Source organism: Ptychodera flava, chromosome 21, assembly GCF_041260155.1.
Source record: "Ptychodera flava strain L36383 chromosome 21, AS_Pfla_20210202, whole genome shotgun sequence".
Lineage (NCBI taxonomy): Eukaryota > Metazoa > Hemichordata > Enteropneusta > Ptychoderidae > Ptychodera > Ptychodera flava.
In genome coordinates, this window is record NC_091948.1 from 16,766,220 (window position 1) to 16,790,782 (window position 24,563).

The window sequence follows — 24,563 nt, forward strand, 5'->3', positions numbered from 1 at the left end:
CAGACATTGCACAACCGTGAGTTGGCAAATTTATGTCTTGATATTGCTTGATGTAATGTATCTCTTTCTTGAACTTCCAAACAGACACAATATATAATATACAATGTAAGCATCCTCCATTCAAAATTACAACATGACGTATTAATAAATATAACAGGCTATTGGAACACTGATGTTATGAAGTGTTTTTCATGAGAAATATCACCAGACAGTTTCTTGACCCTTTGAGCGCCAAAGTCAATTTTTGTCACCTGTACAGAATATACCTCAGTCAATTTTTCTTCAGATTTTTGTCAAAATTTTATAAAGAACTGTAGCCAAAGAAATGTGATTTCCATTTGGTCCAAAATTATCAAAAAAATTACAGAAAAATTCCTAAAATTTGGTAAAATGTTGCACTAAAATTTTGGTGGGAAAAATTACAGCACTCAAGGGTTAATTACTATCAGCATAGAATTCACTTCAGTGCTGTGAAAGGGAACGATAACAAAAAGGAAAGCTAGAAAACTCAAGTAATTGCATGATATACGGTATGTATAGCTTGTGGCAATGAATGCTGTAGATGGCCCCCTTTAGGAGATTGATGACGGACTGTAACCAATGGATAATGGACTGCTGCTGATGAACCGCTCATTTCAACATCAATATTGCATAGAGGACTGTTGAACTAGGGCTTTGAAGGTAGCTTGACAACCATAGCAAGACCATGCCATGCATTAAACATCACCTATTTATTTAGGTCAAATGTTTTTAATTTGGGAAAACTGCTTCTAAGTTCACGTCCAGTAATCTTTCGTGCCAATCTGTATCCGCTGTTTTATGTGAGAAGACTTCATTTCTGAAGTCGGTTTTTATTATTGCTGCAGTATTGCATAGAGCTGTAATACCTACCGGTACATTTGTGTTTCTCTAAGTTTCACATGTCCACCTCCAATTTCCCGTGAACCAGTCTACAGTACCATTGGTACCAACAGCTGTAACAGTGAGTTTAGATCAAGCCACGACAGTGAAAGTGTTAAGTCATCAATCATTCATCTTACAGACGCATAACAAATAATTTGTAACTTTTGAAGCCTAATCCCCTCACCAATTATTTGGTTTTCTGTCTTTTGAAGAAATCAAACTTGCTACCCCTCTGTGAAATGCTGAAAATATCACAACAATATGAAAATTATTATTAATTTTAATAGACCTTTTTAGATTCACAGACACACAGTGACAAATAAGTGTTTTTCCTACAGTTAATAAATTTACTCTTCTTGTAAGTGATACATACACGGTATACTTTTTACCGGGTGGGAAAACTGTGGAGTCCTCAGTAAGGGCATAGCTGGATAGACTCTGTGGAATGAATATGTTAACCTCAATTTCTGTTTATAGGGAGGTGTTCTTTACAGTCTCCATGGAATATGTAATTGTTAATGTTGCATGAGTTTCAGATCATTGTTTTTGTATGACATGAAATTTTCAGCCAATTAACAAGATGGATCTTCAAAGAAACCAGAACAATGTGAAATGCTGTACTGCCATTTTTAAGCCTGGAGGTTCAAGTGCAACAGAAGTACCGGCAGAGCTGTAATGTACTCTGGTGACAAAAGGTTTTCAACCATAAACCAATTATATAAGTTTTCAAAATTCTTTTAATGATGTATGAAAATATAATACCCGTTTGGTTGTTCTAAAACTATTTATTGGTAATGGCTGCTGTATGGCCTGTAATTCATTGGTGTATTGATTGATGTGTCGATGGTTCCGTGTGTCAGCAATTTAGATTATAATAGTAATTTATGTTACAAGCTGTGCTGAGGTACAGGTACCTATTCAATGCTGAATATCTTAGCAATTGTTGAGTAGTATGGCGATGAGAAGATTTCATTGCACTTTTACAAATGGTGTAGAATTTATATTCTCTTTGATGGCCACTTTCTTCAAGATATAGGACTAGTATTTGCCAGACAAGTTTGCACCATGTTTTGTTATCAATGCAAGCTAGCTGTCAGACGAAATCTTTAGCTACAAATTCCAGTTAAAATTTATTTTTTGTTCAAACTTTCCTCAAGGAAACCTCAAACCAGTCTCATTTACAATCCAAGAATAGAAGTTCGGAGTCACGGTGCAGAATTTGGTACTGGTGAAACAAATGAAACAAAATTTAGCAATACCGGTACTTTAAAATCATACATGTACAGTGTAATGGCAGCGATCACCTCAATGTTAACTTCACGGAGAAAAATTAGATGTACGATTTTCACAAAAGCAATTTGAAAAGTTAATAGTGCTCGGTTTACTTTATGTACAAGAACATGAGTACATAATAGGAGCAGAATATTGTAGAAATTTGAGAGTCAGAATGTCTGTCCCCAAGATGCATGAAAACTTTTCAACTTTGAACATACCAGTAGGGAAGGCAGAATTCTGGAGTGAAATATGGTGTGTTGAGTCATGCATACATAAATTAAGCCAGTAACCAGCGACACATGTGGTGACTATCTGCTTAAAGTAGGTAAAAGTCCTACATAGTTTTACCTGAGATGCAATGAAGTGTGTCTTAGTGATTCTATGCCAATGCATTGGCACCAAGGAATGCTGTCTTGAAGTTGTCAGAGGTGATATATACTATCATTTATTATAGCGATATAAAGAAGACGTGCAGTTTCCTTGAAAGCAATTTCACTGAGTCCTCATTAATCAAGGACATGTTCTATCATGATGAGCCTACATTGGAATGAGCAATATAAGAGTTGAGAAGAGTAAGACAGTGGATTTGACCATGCTTATCGTCATCAAAATTCACACAAATGCAAATTTATAGATCAAGACTAACAGTGACAACAAAAATAAATAATAATCATTATACATGTAATAACATACTGTAGCTGGTGCAGCAGGCCACGTACAAAAAGGACTCACTGATTACTGCAATACGATAAGATGCGCACACCACCGTCCCAGCTTCAATATTTTTCCCTTTGATCAAAATTTCCAATTGATAATGTTGCAAAGTTAACAATTAAGATAACTTTAGAATTTGAAAATGAATTAAACGCATCAATACAAATTTTTTTTGGATGAAATATGCAGTAGAAGAGTATCCCAAAAAATATTTTTATCAAACAAAATAACTACTGTGAATAATGAGCAGTCACTTTCAATCTAAAGGTATATTTCCAAATTTACTCTGGGGGGAAGGTATGGGCCGAGCCTTATTGTGAAATTAGAGATTGAGCAAAGGCTAACATAATATTTGCTTGCTAATTTGTACCATTTTAACCTGTGATCAGTCTCATAGCTGGACATGTGACAGAGTTTATGTTGGAGTAAGTAGCCAATGTTTGCGTAGTCCTCATTTGTATAAGACAACAGAAACCACAAACCAAGATAAGAATTCCATTCCAATGTGTGTGCTGTTCTGGCCTTAGCCGAGTGTCTAAATTGCGGCAATAAACACATGTGAGTGAATCATATGCTGGAATTTATGATGGTGAATGTGTTCTCAGTGTTATGAATTTAATTTTCCACCCTAAATGTGTGTTCAGTGTGTGTCCACAGTAATGTACGTCATCAGTGCCATTTAATTTAATGTCACTGTATTACTAGTGAAGCAATGCTGAAATTGTATGCAATATTGGAAAAACACAACCTGATTTTCATTAGTAAACCGGAAAATTGGGTTAGAAATGGGATTTAAAAGCACTGGAACAGGAACAATTTTATTACATTGCTTATATCTATCCTAATATCTTCTGTTTTGTAATACCTTTTCATCTTTTTTTTCTCTTTTTATTAGCACAAGTTACTTGTTTGTAATGTACAGTATTTTTTTAACTTGAAAGGTATCCCCTGAAATTTCCATAGGGTTTACATTTGTTTGGTTCAGTTTCAGTTGTATAGTTCTGGGAACTGTTCAAAAACAAATAAATGAAATAGAAACGTGAAACAAAACCAAACAGAGAGAGGGCTACAGTTTGAAATGTGCTGATGTATTCCAAAATGATCTCAAAAAGATCCAAAATTTTGTCAGTGGCAAATTGATTTGTTTCAAAGTCACAAATTGTATGGACTGGGATATATTTAACGCTCTCATTGATATGTTTCCACATTCAAATGTATGTAGTGCAGGAATACAGACATGGTAAAGTCCTCAACCAATAACATTTATTACCCCTGAAATTTCTGAAACCATAGAGATTTTTTAACTATGATACTGATTTTAAGATTAGCCTCGTCTTGAACAGAACTGGCCAATATAGTTCCCAGGTCAGTGTAACGCAGTTCAGTTGTCCTAGATCCTGTACACAGGCATCAGAGAATATGCAGAAGATACTTCCCTTTTGACATACAGTATGTTTACTTTGTAAGTCTGTGTTATCATAATTATCAAAAGACTGAAATTAATAACTCAAGGACTTCTTGTCCTACTGTTTAACCCAGATAATATACTGCCCAAGCTCATATTTCACCATCACGTCAAGTTGGTTACCTGCTAAATCTAGTTAAGCACAACATGCATTTTAACAAAATAAAATAACATTTGAAGGCCCCTAAAAGTGTAGATACTGTAAACATGACTTTTTTGGAATAAAACTGCTATAACAGACCAGGCCAAGCGGGTGAAAATATAGGTTTTGGCTCAACACTATGTTTTACTGACTTTGAGGATGGGGAGGTGATACTATCCGGCAGGAAAAGAGTTTTAATATAAAGTCCAAGTTTGAAAGTTGAGTAGTAGTCATGATCATTTTAAAAAATAAATTTGCAGGTATTGGAAAAATGGCTGATGATCTATATTTACCACAATAAGCCAATCTATATGTATTGTTTCAATTAATCATCTTCCAAGACCTGCCAGTGATCCAATATTGTGAAATTTATAATAGGCAATTGTAAGTATCACCTGACCTGCAAATATATATGTTCAGTGATTATTCAATTGATTGTGTGTGTATTTAGCATTGTTTTGTTAATAACTAACATTTCTGTAAAATGAGTACTTATGGTAAGGTCATAAGTCCCATTACTGAAAGAACAATTATTATAATAATTCAATCAAACTCTGTATATGGAATGATTGTACATTGAGTTCCGCTACTCGTATTGCTATGTAGTATAAGTATAGTCTCTGTGCACACTTTTATCTGATCCAAATAGGTAGGACGAGATGGCCGGGACATGCACCATTCGTCAGTGCCAAATTGTGCCAAAGTGCAAAGTCTGGCAGCCATGAGGAATTTCATCTGTCAGTATCTACTGCTGTGTAAAATACCAAAGAATGATAAACCCTTGACAGAATATGAAATCTACCTGTAGGAGTAAATTATGCATACAAGTCACATTTCATCACAATCATTCACCCTCCAGAGCTTCAAATTAATAGCGATCATTGTGATAAGAGACACTAAATTTTTCGCCATTTTGCTTGCAATCGTAGATTGCGGAAGTGCAGAATTCTGTCAGGTACTGTGTTTACACATTGGTATCGTGTTCGTTTGGGTCTATGGTATCATCAATACTTTAAAAGTTTGCAGTCTATGTAAAGGCCTGTTTGGAATCTAAATTGAGGAGTCAAATATTGACAAAGATTTTAAAATGGCTGGTTTTGGTTTGTTTGGGTCTACGGAATGAAAACCTTCTCATCATCAATACTTGAAAAGTTTGCAGTCTATGTAGAGTGAGGCCTGCTTGGAATCTAAATTTAGGAGTCAAATATTGACAAAGATTTTAAAATGGCTCGTTTTATCATGCATATTACTGTCCTCTTCATCATTTGAATTCCAAAGTTTTCGATTTCAGCGTATTTTTCTTAAATGTGTTAATCATATAGAGTGAACTACAGCTGGAATGTGAAGTCCATAAAATTCTTTTCTTCAGTCTTGTTTGAATGGCAGAGTGAGTGGCAGAGTGAGCCACACACTGGCGTTAATATAACGAGAGATAAAGATGCCATAAATGAGTCCTTGATCAAGTTGATGTTATGAATATGTCAGCGTCCTTTTTTTTAAGTGAAATCTATTGCACCACATCAGTATTTACACTTGCAGTACAAACTGTTGCTAACAACAGAACACAACAGATTGATGACGTCAGTAAGTGGCAAGTTGCGTAACCAATTCATGAATCATTTAGAAACCCCTGCTGCAAACAGTTAGAACAATAATATATTCTAAGCGACTTTGAACCACACAGTCAAAGCAAACAATGTGCAAGTCTAGCCATTAACATGTAAAGTAGGTAATTGTCTGCTGATATTGATTCAGTGGAAAGTCTTTCCCCTGAATGGTACAGGCTATTTATAAAGCCATGAACTGAAACGTAATCTTCTCAGGCCACAAATAAACTGAGGGCCCCTGAGGGATGTCTCATTAATTAGCAGGGGCTAGTCCCCCCTCCAGAGAAATGAACCTGTCCCTTATGTCATGGGCGAAGGCAAGACTACTGTATTCCTCCTTGAGAGGTCACAGACAGCCCAATAAAGAGAAGTGAAATTGTTTTAGTGGCCTCTTGCTGAAGTTAAATTTTGTTCACTTTTTGTCTATGTCTGTGTACATATTCACATAACATCAGCCAAAAATGACATGCATTATATGCAGGGTAAACATAGATTTATATGCATGCCCGTATTCATGAGCTCAGATACGTGGATTGTGAATTTTCTACAGATTTCTGGCCAATATAGACTAGTAGTCACTTTATTAAAGGTTTCAGACTCCGGTTCTCTTAACTTTGATAAAGCCAAACTTTTTTTACCTCCATGTAATATATTTAGTCCTATAATTCTATCACAGCAAGGTGGACCTGTGTACCTACAAATAGCAGTGAGAGGTACAAATCTCACGCAGTGAATTGGATGGAATTGATATTCTTCAAAGGGTATACTTTATTTGTTTGTTACTGTATTCATTGAACATTAGAAGAGGATCTATTATATTGTATTGGTATTCATGTCAGTCTCCTAGCAAATTTATTGAAGGCATTGATTGAGTGATCTAGTCAAGTCGTGGAAACAATTTCAACATGGTCTCTGTTAAATAGTTGGTGGAAGACACTGTAAAACCTGTCTTTTTAGCTAGCACCTATTTTTAGCAAATTTGACTAAATCTGTCCATTTGTTAGTTATAGATGCCACTTATTTAGCAAAAAGATAAATTAAAACCCTGCTGATTGCAATGAATGTCTGAAAATGCCAAAAGAGCATGCAGCCAATTCAAAATGTTTTATAGTACTTTGCCTTTATTTTGCTTTTCAACTGGCTGGCTATGTAATTCTGGGCAGCATACCAATTCAGCAGTACACGTACCGTACAGTATCATAGAATGATGCAATTTCTCCTTTAGTAGTTTGTTTACATTACAGAATAGTGATCGTTTGTAATAAATTAAAAAGCTTTCTAAAGAATAATGCTATGACTTTTGACCTGTAAGAATTCGACATGCGTGTACTCGTTCCAGAAAGTTGAATTGTATATCCGTACACACCTACCGGTACTTTCATGGGTATTTTGGATATTATCCCCGTGTGCAAAGAGAAAGTCGATAGAATAATAGTCATTGTTTTGTGCTAAAAATGGAAAGAATGGTGTCTTGTTCAGTTGTATATCTCTGCTTAGAATTGTACACAACAGTGCTGGATTGGTGAATATGCTCTATTCTGTCTGTTCCATTTTTGGTCCTGGCCCAAAATTTACAAAGTCCAGCTCTGCCACGGCCCACTGTTCACAAGTCCTGCGTATACACTTATTATCAGTAAAGAGCATCATTACCTAGAGGTTGGCTGGAGCAGAATGGAAAGTTTACTGACTTTAAGGCCGTAGGAATGTTTAGCACTACTTCTGCTTTGTGAGGGCTCATTGTTCAGAGTAAGAAAAACTTTCACTGTGTTAGTTATTCAAAAATCAAAAATCATATTTTTCTTCATAAGTTAACAAAGGGATGGTGGCCATTTTGAATTTCAAATTTAGATAAATGTGAGGTAATTTTTTTTTGTCTCATTCCAGACTTTGGAATGTGACCCCTGATTTTTATTCCTGATTTGGTAAGAGAATGGTTGAAAGTTTCATTGAGGAAAGTTTGAGCAAAAGTGAAAAGTCTTTCACTTTCAAGGCGCATACTACCTTAAGCAAACTTTACCCACCACCACAATGGGTATGGCTTACGAAGGAAAGTCACTGATATTCATATATTATCTGAAATTAAATGAATTCTTTATTTCAATGATCAAAAGCTTCATTTGAAAATTCTTTAAGTGAAAAGAGGAGTTTTGTATAAAGGGACATTATAACACTTGCTGGAATGTTTTAAGGGCTGTTAACTCAGACCTGAAATAATTATTATTGTGTGTTTGGTTACCATTGAAGTTGATGCTTGGTTTTACTTACTGTAATCAGTATGAGAACCTTCAAGTTGATCCTGAGATCTAAAATTTATACTGCTGCCAGACCTTGAACCTACACTTGGGTCTCGCCCTGTATTGTGCCAAGTGCACAAAGAATGTTGAATGTGGCAAAGTTGCAAGCAGCCGGCAATTACAGGTTGCGCGGTCCGGCATCACGGCAGGATCCACGCAATAAGGAATGCCATGACATCAGCTTTGGCTGTGTTTCCTGCGCTAATGAGTTATGAGTGTTACTTAAGACATTGGTGCAGTGTGCACATTCAGCATATTTCATGGTAGATGTGAAAAAAGACTGCACTGTCTGGAATAAATCATGGTGGTGACGTGATTCTCGTGATTCTCATTCGGATGTACTGCCAGCAATGTTGTAGACATGATTTAACATGATTGATTATTTTTTGCCTGAATTCAGCCTTTAGCATGGAAATATAAATCAAACCAAAGAAAACTGCTGCTGGTTTCAAAATATAGTGTCTAGGGGTCGTAGTGTCTTACAGTCTCCCCACTTGGTAGAGGAATGTGCATAGACACGCAGACTACGTCTATGTCTCACCATGGTGTATCAGTTCTATGCACAAAGCAGTCAAATATAATGTACAAATTAAAAATGCACACTTTTTTACACAAAAAATGCAGACAACTAAAATATGAATAATATGTTGCACTTTCCATTCACCAATGTATTGTTTGTATTCGTTTGTATATCATGTGATGTAATGTCCACTAGAATCTTTGCATTGGAAAATTTGCGAATGGACTGTAATCTTACACAACAGACTCAGTTGTTATTGGAAGGTTGTCATGGAGGCAAATCAGTATGTCCAACTCTGTCAAAAGACAGAAATTTGATACTGATAGATCATTCTTGAACAAAAGTACCATTTTACACCATTCACAAATTAAGACCTGCTTGTTGCAAGGGTTTAACTATAACATCTCGACTGAAAGGTTTTCATCTATTTCTAATGCATAAAACATGAGAATGGCAATCTCTTTACATACTTCAAATGCAAAACAGGAAAAAAGGTTGCAATTCTGGCAGGCTAGGTCTTGCATTGTGCACACACAGAGGTCAAAGGTCACAAGTATACAAGAAAATGACACCAAAGAGGAAGTGTCCCCTTTGATTGAGTGAGATTTTGTAAATCTCTTGAATTTCTATGAAGTCACATGACAGGATACCGGCCAATATTGTTTTTGCTCTCTATGTGTATATGACATTTAAGCAGCTTCTTGATAATACCATATCAAGGAAATTAATCTTGGAGATGGTTTCGTACATACAAATGTTTTTTGTTTATTGTTATTTGGAAAATGGGTGAAAGAGAAGATAAATTTTTTCCAGGAATACCGCAGTGTACATTATGATTTTGGTAGGCTAGGAAAGAAAAAAGCATTATTTCTTTAAAATATGTGAAAATTTATCACAAGAATTATTAAGCAAACCTCTGCGTTTAATGTAATTTTCAACAGCACTTCACATTTACCAAGGTATAGTGAATAAAACCAGGTATCACTCGGCTAAGATATTTGCTAAGTTCTGCTCAACACAACCCTGTATCTCATTGAACACAAAATTCAAGTTCAGTGTGGACTGAATTTAAAGCAACACATTTGGTTTAAACCAGATAACTTTTTTGGGATTGAATTTTAAGGTCAAGTCTATGATGAGAATTGACATTGATGTTTAATATCTGAAAGAATCATAAAAGATACTCATTGATGATAGATTGGCATATTTCAGTCAGTGAAAGAGACCAGTGTTCAGATTGACTGTCAGCAAACTGTACATGTACAGGGACTGTCATATTTATGACGCCAGCAATAGAAACCATAGAAATAATGAAGTGTTTGATTCAGTGGATCATAACCACCTGTTGATTTTCTCAAATACATCACTTCCACCTTTATAGCTTGTCCGTATCCTATTGTATGACAACTGCTCCTATGAATAGACTTTGAAATCCCAACTGAATGTAAATCAAGTATTAAGAATGTACAATTGTTTGCTTATGTTTCTTTATCTTTCGTTTTTTAAAATCTTAGCAAACTTCTGCAATTTTCTGAGCTTTGTTATCAATGGTTTGTATCCCTTGCCGTGGATTTTTTTTAACAGAAAAAGAACAAAACGATTTCATATTCCGTGTTTTGTTATTTTGGTGAACATGAGGAGAGATGCAATGAAATACATGCAAAATGTTTAAGTTTTATTGTCATAGTTAAACACACTCAAACAAAAGAGAAAATGCCAATTAGGTGAGGGGCGATCTGTTGAGAGAGTAATAATAATGATTTTATTCATAAGAACCATTGTTGCCATCACGGTCTCTAAAACAAGTCCACAGCTCTGCTGATTCATTATCACAAAGGTGTTAGTTAGAAAAAAAAATCAACCCTGTGTTTGTTTTATTTCAAAGCCAATCTGACCGCCTTCCTGAAATTGCTATGCAATTAAACATCTTTAATTGAAGATACCTTTCAACCAGAGTCTGTTTTTTCTCTCTCAACAATTGTTTTCAGTGGTTCAGTCGAAGCAAGGGATGTTGTAAAATTGACTTCTGAAATCAAAGAAGACTCGTATTTGGTGATCCTTTGTTGAGTTTAATTGCCATTTCAGATCACAGTATTGGTTTGATAATATAACATGGCACATTTCAGAATCTGATAAAATATTTGCTTTTCATTTCCCCGTTACCTTGTGTAGTGCAATTATCAGCGATGTCCCAAGAGTAAACTCAGTTGATATTTATCCCTTGTTACTTTTAAACTCTTTTATTTTTTAGTCTATGGTAGCATGTTGACAAATTAAGCTATGGCGTACAGAAAGTTGTGTTGATCTTCTGTTTTATGGATATTTTCTCGTCATGAAAAATGAAAAGACAGCAATATACACCAATCCAAATAAGCAAACATTTAGAATTGACAATTCTTGAAAGGTCACAAGCTGTGTACATATAATTTTGAAACACATATGTTGATTTATGTGTAATTGAGTTCGCTGGCATGTGAATGTTCCATTTTACACATTCGGGGTAAGACATGTTTGTTTGTATAAGCTTATGAAAAAATAACCGAAGAAGCGGGCCTAGGAAACCTGGATCCCAAAATGCCCGGCTACTGACAGTATCGATTGCAACATGATGGCGATACCAAACTGCAAGACAGTTGCTGAACAGGTGTTCGAGACTGATCCTTGTGACTTGTGACATTTCCGAACCCAAAGTAGTCTTTGAATCTCAATCACTTGACATCAGCCCTCAAATAAGAATATGTAAAAGTAATAAAATTTTCTTCTGTGAAAGTAAACTTTGATATGTCAGTGGCAGATCACTGTAGTCTTAACTGAGAACACACAAGTCATTTATTATAATTTTTATGCTTACTTCTTTTCCTTACAAGTTGAGCTGTTGGGCTGTATTGTATCCTTTGTAAATGTTTTTCTTAATCTTGTAGAGATTGAAAACCGATGACTTTCCCTGAGGCAGTGTACATATTTATCGTTATTAGGCATTGATGCCTGATGTATGTATGCATACATCATGTAGGCATGACGTACGCATGGTGTATATGATATGTAGGCCTGGCTTCCTGAGTAGGCAGTGACACTATTGTCCTTGTGAATGGGCCTGTGTACATATCACCTTTGTGCAACAACTCACTGATTGGCTGAAACTATCAGCTGATAGTTTGCGGTGATTCGAAATTCCAAAGGTGTACGTTGAATGAATAAACAAAGGTTTTTGAGATATGCAGCACCAGGATTTCCCTTGCTGCAGGTACATGTATGATCATCATATCTTCTGTGGTGACTTATTGTCCAATAAGTACTTGCAAAAGTAATTTTCAAAGTGACTTTTACCTGAATTTTCCCCTTTAGTCAATGCAATCGTATCTTCAAGTGTGACCTATTACCCAACTGTACAAAATATTAAGATATACTTATTTTGCCATAGGATTATCTCAAATAAAATGTAAATATACATACCTCTCTACCAGATGACCTCCTTTTCTGTTGTGGGCTCCAGATCAGACTTTGTACCCCAGACCTCTATTTTGGAGTGTTTGTACAAGTACACATGTGGAAAAGGTTGATACAATATTTGCTCTACAGAGGTATTGACAAAATGAATTCAAATCATTATGCGAAAGTCATTTTACTATAAAAGTGGGATATATTTTTTTGAAAATACATGTGATTTCTTGATTGTACAAAATATCAAGGTTGACATAACCTAGTCAGATGTAGATTACTTTGTTTTTGTAATTTTTGGATCAATTTGGAGAAATCAGTGAAATGACATTATCCAGAAGAGACTCGCATGTTTTTGTTGTCCTTCCTCTGAACAGCTGGGATCATGGGCCAGCCATTACATACTGCCCTCTATGAACATCCTTCATAGTTCTTTTGTTTCTTGAACAGGGCATTTCAGAATCTTCACACCACCCAGTTCTCCCATGGCCTGCCAGTTACAATCTCACTAAGGCATGAAATGAATGTTGTTGTTGAAAAGACTAGTGCATTTGTATTGTTTTGATATAGGATTTCTAATAACTGCATGATGTATGTGTATTGTCTGGCAGAACTTTACCAGACAACAAGTGTTCCTTTTTAGTGCAGTACTCTCTGGCTACAACTGAAATATTCCCCAGAAAACTAACAAAGGTATTGTGATAAGAAAGCTTTAAAGTTAAAACTACTGAAGAAAAAAATTTGATGTCAGTTCGTAAATAAACTTTGTATAACTGGTGGTAGTTATAATATTAGACCATAATAGATCTGACCTGGCCGAACTCAGAGTAGAGTTTGAAAGTTTTGGTAAGGTGCAAAGAAAATTTTCATAGTCGATGATTGTGTATTTTTTTTTATAAATTGTAAGATATTCTTGTTCAATTGCTTTGTCTCAAGTTTCTGATCTTCATGGATCTTATGTTCTTGCATATTTTCAGCTGCCCTGCAGGGTATATTACATATGGTACAAAACACCCTGACACAAATCATGACACAGCTACATGAACAACATTGTGATTTGCCTTTTGCTGGAAGTGCAGGTTCCATTTTCTATATTTTTTTAATATTTGTGTCACCAAACCAACTTTTATTTCTGGCTGATCTTGATCAAGGAAATACTGTAACAAACTTTTGGTGTAGTGATGGATGCATAGCATTGTTGGAATTAGGAATGGTAGCGAAATGTCTTTAATGGTATAGAAGTGGCATGTGTGTATCATTAAGCAGCTTGTTGCGATGTGTGCCACAGGTGACCACAGTGTCAGCAAATATCATCAGGTAGATGCAAATGTTCCTGTATCACCCAGAATTGAACACTGAAGCAGCAAAGGAGCATTAGATATGTGGTTACAAATGGCAGGAAAATTTGTATTAAAGATAGAGCATACATCAGTAAATACTGGCGTTTCACAAGCAGTTTCACCGGCTTGAATCACTCAGTGTTAAAAACATGCCCTGTTGTTTTGAGAAGAAATCCACACTCTAGATGATAGCTTGCGCTCTTCTTTGGCAATGAATTGTAGCGGATGGTGTTACCATGGAAACCACTCCAAACAAACAGTGACAAACACTGTAAGCCTTAATTATTCAAGGACAAATGAGTAAGTTGTGTGTTTGTTACCTTGAAAATGAAAAATGGTTTTCTCTTTGTTATAGGTAAATTAACTCTGCAGCGTTAATGACATTGCATTCTGAAAATGAAAAGTGGAAAGTGATGTTGGGCAGGATTCATGCCTCAGTGCTTTTCAGAGATGACTGATTGGTGTAAATATTCAGTGACAGTCCAAAAACAATAAACCTTGTATTTCCATGATGATATAATTATATTTTCATAAAGGCATGAAAAATCATCAAGATGATTAGTATATTAATCATCGTCTTTTTCGCTCTCATTAAATGACTTGTTGTTTTGTAATGGTTTCATGTTTTTTGAAAGCAGTAATGTCCAAGGAGAAGTGAAAATGTGAAACTAAATATTTCACATTATCAGAGCAGCACTGAGAGCTGATATATAATGTTACAGTTTATCGGCTGAATTCTGGAAATACGCATTAAACTACATCATTTTAATTCTGTGACAGATGAGAACGCAGAGCATTTATCTCCCTGGAGGTATTCTGATCTGTATCACAAGTTTACATTAATGTTAGATTCAGCCAGTGCACGTGATGGTGTGAGTACGTTGTTGTTTATACATGTAGACAATGCATTTTTGCATATTGGGTACCTGAATTCTCCTGTATTTCACTAGGCTGTGACTGAATATATCGCTACTCAGGTCCGTCACGGGTACAATTGCTTGGTTTTTGTCGATGCTCTTGTAAGATCTTATAATCGTATCACAATAAGTATATCAAAGTGATTTTAAAGCTTCTCACAAAATCCTGATTGAAAATTAACAATTAAAATGCTCGTCATTGAAGTCTTTCAATTTTCAACCAAAGTATGTTTGTGGTAATCAGTCATAGTTTAGTGTCTAGGCTGAAGATATACCACTGACGTCTGGTTTTAAGTCTGCGGGGCAAGTAGACATGTGACATTATCATATTTCAATAATTTGATGATGGATTTGGTGTCACATGGTTTGTGCCTCCCTAGCTTAGTCATTATTATGTTATGTCTACCAAACAGAGAAACAGGTGAGTGATCTTCAGATTTGACTTCTATCTGTGCATTATCTGTGCAGTTCTTAGATCACTATCTCCAAACCATGGTCTTATCTGAAACCAGAGAGAAAAGTATCATTTCAGTGTTAGATGACTTTGTCCTGCAAAAATTGCCAGGTGTAACTGAGCATGGGAACCCCTAAGTGATTTTCATAGTGTTCCATTGTACTGTGCTTATACAGTTACTGATTGTTGTGACTGTGATGCATGAAATTAATGAGAGCAGTGCCACACTTGTCTACAGAAATCAAAGAGTTGAAATCTTTTTAAATGGAGCTGAGAGAGAGACAGAGGGAACGTGTATATAGAAACGGTTTGTAGTTCGTCCATTAGATATGGCTGCAGTAGTGGCTGACTATAGGTACAGTGTACATATATTGAGGGCAAAGTTCATTCATCATACATTTGCCAAAGCAGAACTAGCAAACATTTGCCTTGAGGATAATGATATTTACAGGAAAGGTGTCACAGGAAAGGGAAGACAATAAAAATGACAGGTATTTTGTGTATTTTGCATTTGAAAATGTCTCTTGTTCATGCATATTGAGAGTGGAGTTGATTAGATCTACAAATTTCTTTGGTTTGCAAATACTTTAAAACCAAAATATTGTTTCTAGCTTTGACATTTCCAAGCTCTACAATTGTAATTATACATTGTTTGTGATAAGACTGATCGAGAACTGTACCAGACAACTGGAGTGGATGACAGTCAGAACGTTGACAAACTGACGATGTCAGTTACTACATTTCTAAATGTTTGAAATGCAGTAGCAACAAATAATATGTCATACAAATTCTTTGTTTTCATTGCACTACAATGAAATTCACGATAGATTTCAGTGAAAATCTTGTTTGATTTGCAGTTTAATATTTACAATATGATTTTGATGCACAATGTATGTGGTTGGTTTTTCAAACCATTCTATTGTTCCTATGTCCAGTAATTAGTTGCCATGTATTGTCCTATAGTAATTGAAAAAATCACTGTAAATTGCACAGTTAAATGTTGATTGATGATTCATAACATCCCATTGTAATAAAACTGGCAAAAGATTGCACATTTTTTCTGATTCAGTGGTAACTACTGAAAAATGATCAATATCTAAAAGTGAGTTGGAAAATCCACTGCAGGCTCAGATCTCATGAGCTCTCACATGCTAATTTTTCGTCAGATATGAATGCGTGCCATTGTTCAGAATAATTGGATACTTTCGTAATTGCAAGTGGTTTAATACGCATCATGAATTATTAATGCTTCTGCTAATTGATAATTCTCACTGATGCCTCAAATTTTAGAACAATTGGTGCGAATCCCCAGCAATGTTAAATGATGCTCCTGTTGGTGATATGTCGCAGGGTTTGCACTCATTGAAATCTCAAAAACATTCCAGTGAGAGACAACCTGTTCCATAGTCTGCTATTGTGACTCCTGTCCACATCCTTTCAACACATTGTTGTAATGCTGTATAGACCACACGGTTGGTTTGTGATTCATGGAAAGCCATAAATGTACTGAAACCCCCTCGTGTACATAAAAATCTATTACTGTTTTCAACAAAGACTTGAGCAGGTCATGGTGTAAATTTTGGAAAATAGAAAAATTTTCAATTTGCAGTACAGCTTTTGTAACATATGAACAAAATGCATAAATGAGTGCTAATCCAGAAATCCCAGTGGAATTGAAATATTCAAGGTTAAAAAAGGTACAATGTGTATTACCGTTGGATTAGCAAACTTTCTCACCGGACGTAAAAATTACTATAATTAGAAACAACTGTCAAATATGTAAATGAGTGATGTTTTTCTTCAGATGGGAATTTACACTTATGTTTACCACTAGATTACTGATGTCAAAGGTGCCTGGTAGAATGTCCCTTCTGGAGAGATCTTGGTTTTGTAAAAATCAAAGTTGAATTTTGCTTATAGAGTTAAGATAAGGATACGGGCTATGTTAAATTTCAAATGTCAGTGAAATGTGGGAAATTTGTTCCTCCAATGTTGATGGTAACTCTCTAGTTTTATTCTTAATTTTTAAAGGTGATGGTTCAAAAGCTGAAAACTTTTGAAGTTTTGAAGTGCACACTACTGTAGGTATAAGTTATTAGAATATAAATATGATTAAACCATCATCTGGAACATTGATTCCTTCATTTGACGTTCTCACTATCGAGCACGGCAAGGCGACCTGTAGTCAACATCTTGTGGCATCTTTGACTTTGTGCTGTCCCGTCAATTTTGCAAATTTGCTCTTATCTTTGCAAATGGATTGTTTTTAGAAGATTTCAAGATAACAATGTCATCTTGAGTATTTGTATTGGTCAGTCAACTTCTGCCTAGGGATGCCAATGATTTGAAATAATGGCCTTTATGAGTAGCATGGTAACTCTTTTCATATTCATTGAGGGTCCTCTTTGCAGCAGTCTGTTTGTAATATTTAGTAATTTAAAACAAAGGACCAATTCTTTCACTTCTTATAAAATTGTGACAGATTTTGAATTAAATATAGTGAATTCTGTTTGATTAATATACCAATAAAACCCTGCAGTATCTGCTTAATAATTGCAGAAGGCAGGTTTCTACAGTTTTTGCACATATTTTCTATTTTGAAGGTAGTATGCGCCTTGAAAGTAAAAGATTTAAACTTTTGCTCAAACCTTCCTCAGTGAAACTTTCGAACATTTACCAAACCAAGAATAGAAATCAGGGGTCACCATCCAAAATTTGGAACTAGAGAGACAATTACCTAAGATTTCCTGATATTCAAAATTCAAAATGGCCGCTGTTCCTGTGTTAACTTATGGGAAAAATAAAATTTTCGATTGAAAAAGGACTAAGACAGTGACAACTTTCCTTACACCAAGAGCTTTAAAATGAGTTCCCACAAGTGGTAGACCAGAACAGAATTAATAACATTTGAAAGCTGGAATATCTGTCGTTGAGGTGCATTCTACCTTAAAGCCACCTTTAATATGATTCAGTGAAAACTTATTACTTCGAGAAGCATTATTGAACATAAGTAAGACCTAATGCTTAATCAGTGCTGTGATTCACACCTTGATATGTAAATTAATTTCACTGCTGAAGTTAAATATCATGTTTTTATATTGAAATGTACTGATACACACCTAAGAGTAGACAATGATAGGGTACGATATGAGAACCAAACATCCAACACGTCACTATATCAACAGTGACAGATTGTGGAGAATTAACTCCCAGGGGTTGGAAGTTATGCGTGATCCAATTTCTCACTCAAAGACCACATCCTGAATAAGCTATGAGTGTGAGATAGCAGATGATATCTGTCTTGATTTTCAGGTCAGGTATGACCACAGTCTGGCAAGAAATTTTATACTAGTCTGGTATTAGAGCAAGATACAAGATACCTCAATACAGAAAGTATTAAAATGTTTTGCTCAAACTTTCCTCAAGGGCTTCAGAGGATGGAAAATCTTTTGCACAATCTGGAATAAATATTGGGGGGTGGGGGGGGGTGGGGGGGGTGGGGTGTGATTTGCATCATTGTGGACATTTTTGGATTTGATAAATAAATTACCTAAAATCTAAGTGAAATTTTAATGTGGCCACACCATAACCTGTGCTCATTCTATGGGAATAATCAAATTCTGGATTTTCATGAAAGCAATAGTGTAACAACTACATTGGCTACAAAGTCAACCGAAGCAGCAGGCATCAAAAGTATTTTAAAAGTCTAAGTGTCCTAAACACTGTTTCTGGGGTTTCCTGGAATTACTTTCAAGATACCGTATATAAGGTATTGCTTTTGGATAAAGAGGCACCAACAAACATATTCTGATCATTAACTGGCAAAACAATGAACTCTGAACTCATTCCCCTACAACTTTAAATGAAACACTTGACAGGGTCAACTCACTGCATGTAATTATTAACCAGATGATATTCATCAAGAATAAATCTTTCAACAGCTGGTGTTGTTCGGAGCCTATATATCACGTTTGTAAGGATATGAAGTTTTTTATTCAATGAAATATCTTATTATGGAAAATGAGAAGAATTTTTCAAACTTTAATATGTTTGGTGATATTAAAAAAATGATATGATGGTTTGTTCATATATACAATATTTCATTGAAATAAGTCAACGCCTAGCATAAATACGGAGTTCAGTAATACTATAGTAATTGCTTGGTTGTACTTTATCGGGAGGAGGTCACATGTCAGTTTCCATGGCAACAGTTGCCATGGGGGATTTCGATGTAAAGGGATACATCAGTATTATAGGTATCGGATTAATGTCATTGTTTTCCCCTTTTTTCCTTTGATTTGATCCTTGATGAGATCCAATTCAATTATTTTTTTCTGCAGAATTGATAACGCTTTTGACCTTGTCGTTTCTTTTGGTGAGAAAGCTAATATTCACTCTGAGGAAAGTTCAATAATGTGATATTTGAGCCTTCTTTACCAAGAATATTATATAATGTATATTTTCTGTTGTGAACTGCCTTCTGTGTCAGAGATGAATTTTTACAATTTTTTTTATGTATGAAGGTTTTATAATATTCCTCGCCAGTGTTGTTTCAATGTTTCATGGTAGATATCTTGATATTCTGAGAATTAGGCCTTGTAATAAATTGACATTGTTAAAGAGAAAGTGAAAATGAAAATCATGATAACCTTGCAATTATCTTCATCTGTTCATTTTGTTCTATTCATCATCATGGTCAGTGCAGCAATCGATCTTCCTGTAATACAAGAAGATGTCATACCAAGTGCTGTATAAGATGTACATGTATTCTCCAAAATGCCGAGTGCTGGGGTGCATCCATCCATCTACACTTCACCATTCATTTTGAACTTTGCTATCAATTTAACCGTTTCACCCCCAGTTCCCTGTATACAGGTCCAACTTTACCATAGAAAACAATGGATTTGGGACAAACCATGGTGGTGAAAGGGTTAAAGTAGAATGCACCCTGGGGGACAGATATTCCGTCTCTGAAATTGTTTTCAATTCTTTCTCTGATCTACCACTTGTGGACTCATTTGAAAGCTCTTGAAGTGATGGAAATTTTCACCATCTTAGTTTTTATCGAAAATGAAAAATTTTATTCTTCACCAAAGAATTAACACAGGAATGGCAGCCATTTTGAATTTCCGAATATAGGTAAATGTTAAATAACTTGTTTCTCTATACCGGTAGTATCAAACTTTGCATGGTAGCACCTGGTTTTCATTCTTCATTTGGTGAGTAAAAGATTGAAAGTTTTGTTTTGAGCAAAAGTTCAAGTCTTCATTTTTGAGGCGCATTTCTAACTTAAAGTATCATATGATATGTAGTTCATGAATGACTTCAGGGTATTGAATTCCATCTGTGTGCTGTTTTGTAGTAAGCTACAAGACTTAATCATCTTTGCAGATAGATCTGGTCTGCTTTGTGTTCAAACCCAGATCCCCGAGTTAACTTTTAAAAATGAAAACGCTTCATTAAAGTCTTAACAAATGGTTCATTAAAGAGATTCAGAGCTTCATATTCTGAAGACTAAATTTCAACATGTAACTATAGCAACCATGTATTCTCTAGAATTTCAAGATACGCAGATCTGTTAGAATTAGTGACAAGGTATGAACATCTCAGCAACGTTTTAATGAGCAGTATCACAGCTATATCTACATTTGAATATACCAATTCAGAACACACAAGTCAAGGAGGGTTAAATGTCTGCAGGGTGTTGCAAGGCAGTCAGCGAGTGCCGTGCCTGGTGTAACAGCACTATTGTTGTATGAATTAGCCTTCCAATTCTTGCATCTACAGGGATGTTCCATCATACTGAGCCAACTGCGTGTCGTGTTCAGTTCTTCTGAATATGCATGCCAATGGCATTATTGAAATCGATAATTGGTACACGATATTAGGGCATCTTAGGTCAATGTCATCAACTGTTTGATTTTCTGAATAATTTACTAGGGGTTGGTCAATGATGAAAATTTTTTTATTTCTTTGGTCCATCTTAAGTAAGGCCTGTAGGACCACTAGAAGTGTTGCAGGAGTAAAGGCATGAAATACATTCACACGCACTGATACAGACAATACACATATGCCAGGTAGAGTTCAAAAGCAGCAAATAAAGTAAAACAGACAAACATAGGGTATGAAAGGAAAAGGTCAAATTGACAGGTAGGGATACTGTAAAACATCTTTTTTAGCTAGCATCCTTTTTTCAATGAATTTAGCTACTAATTGCAATGAAAATCCAAATAGACGTTAAAAGAGCATGTAGCTTATTCAAAGTGTTTTACTGTATTCTAAGCAATGAGGCATTGAGGTAAGAAATTGTTTTTAAGTCCAACAAGATTGATGGATTGTGGGTAAAAAGGCACTCAGGTACAGAGGAAGTTGGGGAAGAACTACACTGTCAAAAGTTCATTTAAGGACAATAAACTCAATTCCCGTGAGAAACACAATCTACCGTACCTTAGAAATATGCCAATGATGGTGAGACCTTTATCCCAGAAAAGTTTTACTCAACAGTTTTAATACTGATTGTTAGGATAGGAGCCCTTTCTCAGTCCAGACTAAAAACTTTACTCATTTTCACATTACATGGATCATGTGATAGCCTTCTTTGGACAAGCTTGTCTGGACATTCAGGTTTAAAGGTGCAAACATGGGTCATTGCAAGTGTCATACTGGTACGGGAAAGTTGATTGAAAAGTTGATCATGTCTGGTATACAGCTGTGTGAAAGAAGATCAAAGGATAACTTGATTGATTGACTGATTGATTGAATTATTGATAGATTTATGAGTTTTACAAGAATAGGACCCGTAAACAGAAACAAACAAGTAATTAACAAATACTAGATGAATGTTTGCATGTATTATCACTTTAGTCCAAATGTGTTCAGGACATGACTATCACTTGCAAGTTTTGATGGAGAACTGAGGATTGTCAAACCCAATCAGTCTGTCGAAATTAAGATTTTGAAATTGTGTTCTCACGCTTTTCCAGTTATGAGATTTGCAATGGGATTTTATTAAAAGCTGTCATGTTGGCAGTCGAGGCAGTCTGTGTGTGTGTATGTGCTTTGAATATGAAAATAGCCACTGTGGGACGGAGTCTACAAAAGCTTATAAATATTAAGTATGTCATGATATTGTTGAGAGTTGTAGACCATACCTCTTCTGCCATGCTTTTGAATCACTGTTGGAGTCTACACAGACCACGCAACCCCAGGAACACACTACAGGCAGCAATTGCTATCTGCTAGGAGGCTGTTTATCTCGCCAATATTTCAGGTAAATGTCATGTGCACTGCTTTCAGTCTGTCTGGATTTTATGTCGCTGCGAGATTCACTATTACATCAGTGCGGCATTGCCAGCTGATTAGTGTCTCCTTGCCTGTCTGTATGTAAATTTCCATTTCACAGCGAAAGCAGGGACGCCAGTGATCCGTGACTCCACATACTCAATTACAAAGTAATTAGACTGAAAGCGCCCGTCTTCCTCTGCTGTGCTCTGCAGTATTTTAATGCGATATTATTCTTTAAAATGGTGGACAAAAAAATTGTATTCAATGCAGTATTAAATTTTGCACGAAGAAATATATTTATTCAGTGAAATGTAGACAATGATACAGAGTGTATTAAAATTAAATGAAATATTGACAGTGAAACGGAATATATGTGCATAAAACTTAAAATATTGATATGCAGATAAGGTGGGTGTTTTGACAACCTTAAGTGAAAATATTCATTAAAAATTTAGTCCTACTGAAGATATCTTTACAAGTCAAATGTGTAATTTATGAATTTAGTAAACATGATGACCAGAAGAGACAGCATAAATACTGTAGTGGCGAGTTCCCAGACTTGTTGGTGACATTGCCCCAACTCAGACCTACCTGTGTCAGTTTATTGATTTGAATCCCTTTACATTCAATGACTGTGTGTGAAGTGTAGAAAATATGGTTAGAAAATATGTTCCATTAATGTCAGGGTGTACCAAAAGGAGGACAAAGGCATGGTGAGTAGTTTTTTCGGTCCGTAAACTATTCCCCAGAGATAAACTTGTGGTTAGGTGGTTTTGCTGTTTGTCTCCGTCGGTCCACGGTGGCGTATACTTGTATATGTCTTCGTGGATGTACTTTACTCTCCTAGTCAGGAGAGTGAACACCATACATACTGCTTACTGAAATGTTGAGAATGCAAGAGATGGTGCAGTAGTGTTTATTACCATCTCCATATCATATAGCAAAGAAGAGTAGTATCCCTTTGATAGCAAAGAAGGGTATCCCTCCACTGTTGGACAGTCTCATCTATCAGTCAAGAGATCTATCTCTAGTAATTCTATCCTGTGTGTATCATCTTTTACCGTTCATGTTGTGAAGGGTATACTCATGGTTTGTAATAATTGACATAATTTTTTACATAATTTTTTTCATATTCATCATTTTGAAGTGTGGTTGCAGTATTTGTATAACTCACTTTTGTAAGCATTTTTATTACTTGTTCATGTCTCATTCATGTATGTGCATATACCGTATGTGCAGTATTTAAATGCAATACTGAAAACCTCTGTATTCTGGGAATAGCATAAATGAAACTGAAACCTCATCATTTGTTGATTTTTAAACAATGTCAAAATGCAGTTGGCCTTCAGTGCCATTCATTGTCTAGTGCATAGCAACTAACAGCTGGCTTGGTGCTTGGCAACAAACAGCTGTTACATACTTGTGTGTGTAAAATTTACTTTCAATCCCCCCATTAAGTATTTTCTCTTTTTTTGACATAGTTCAAATATATGATTAAAGTAGTTTTCATACCAGTTGGTCAGTTTGCTAACTAATATATATATTCTACATCATAAAATTTGGCTGTTTAGTTTTTTCTCCGTGTCAAAGAGATTGAAAAATGCACATCTGTATAGGCATTAATGTGTGCGTAGATTAACCTCTTCTTCGGAAATGAAATTAAACCACAAAATATCAAGCAATTAAGTTTTATAGTTGTTGAATTAAATTTTCTAGCTGTCAACATGGAATGTGAAAATGATAGTGTTCATGCCATTTCCTCACGGTTGATGGAGCATGTTAAAAGATCAGGAAATAGACATCCATCTCAAAGCTAGAAAAAATTTGTGATGTTTCCTCGATATTTCCTCTCATCTTCTTCATAAAAAAGACAGACTTTTCTACTATATCACAAAATAGCAATACCAGTTGTTTTTGACGTTGAAAAGTTTTAAAACTTTGTTGCTGCAGCTGTTTTTGTTCCCAAAGTTGATGTAACGTAATGATATTAATTTCACTGATCACCTGATAGTAGCATTGTTGTTATCTTTGTCGTACCCTTACTTCATTGGACAAAAAGCACTGATCGCAAATGACATCACTTTTTCTCATTAATATGCATAAATGAATATTTGTCTTCATTTTTCACGTAAACGACGAAAACAAAATCTGCCAGTGTTACAATGGCTACTAAAAGTCACACTAATTCATATGAATTTATGGCTCAGACT

At 35.4% G+C, this 24,563-nt stretch overlaps 1 protein-coding gene across 8 annotated transcripts in view; it reads left to right on the top strand.

Moving 5' to 3' along the window:
- LOC139121571 (GRAM domain-containing protein 2B-like) overlaps positions 1-24,563 on the top strand; it is a 105,728-nt gene that overhangs the window by 30,954 nt on the left and 50,211 nt on the right. For 2 of the 8 annotated variants that reach the window (XM_070686592.1, XM_070686593.1), the window contains exon 1: positions 14,976-15,036. The exons of the other annotated variants lie outside the window; for them this stretch is intronic. In XM_070686592.1, coding sequence (XP_070542693.1) covers positions 15,014-15,036 — 23 coding nt within the window. In that variant the 5' untranslated portion in view covers positions 14,976-15,013. Of the gene's footprint in view, positions 1-14,975; positions 15,037-24,563 lie in introns of those variants that run through there. 8 annotated transcript variants of the gene reach the window in all.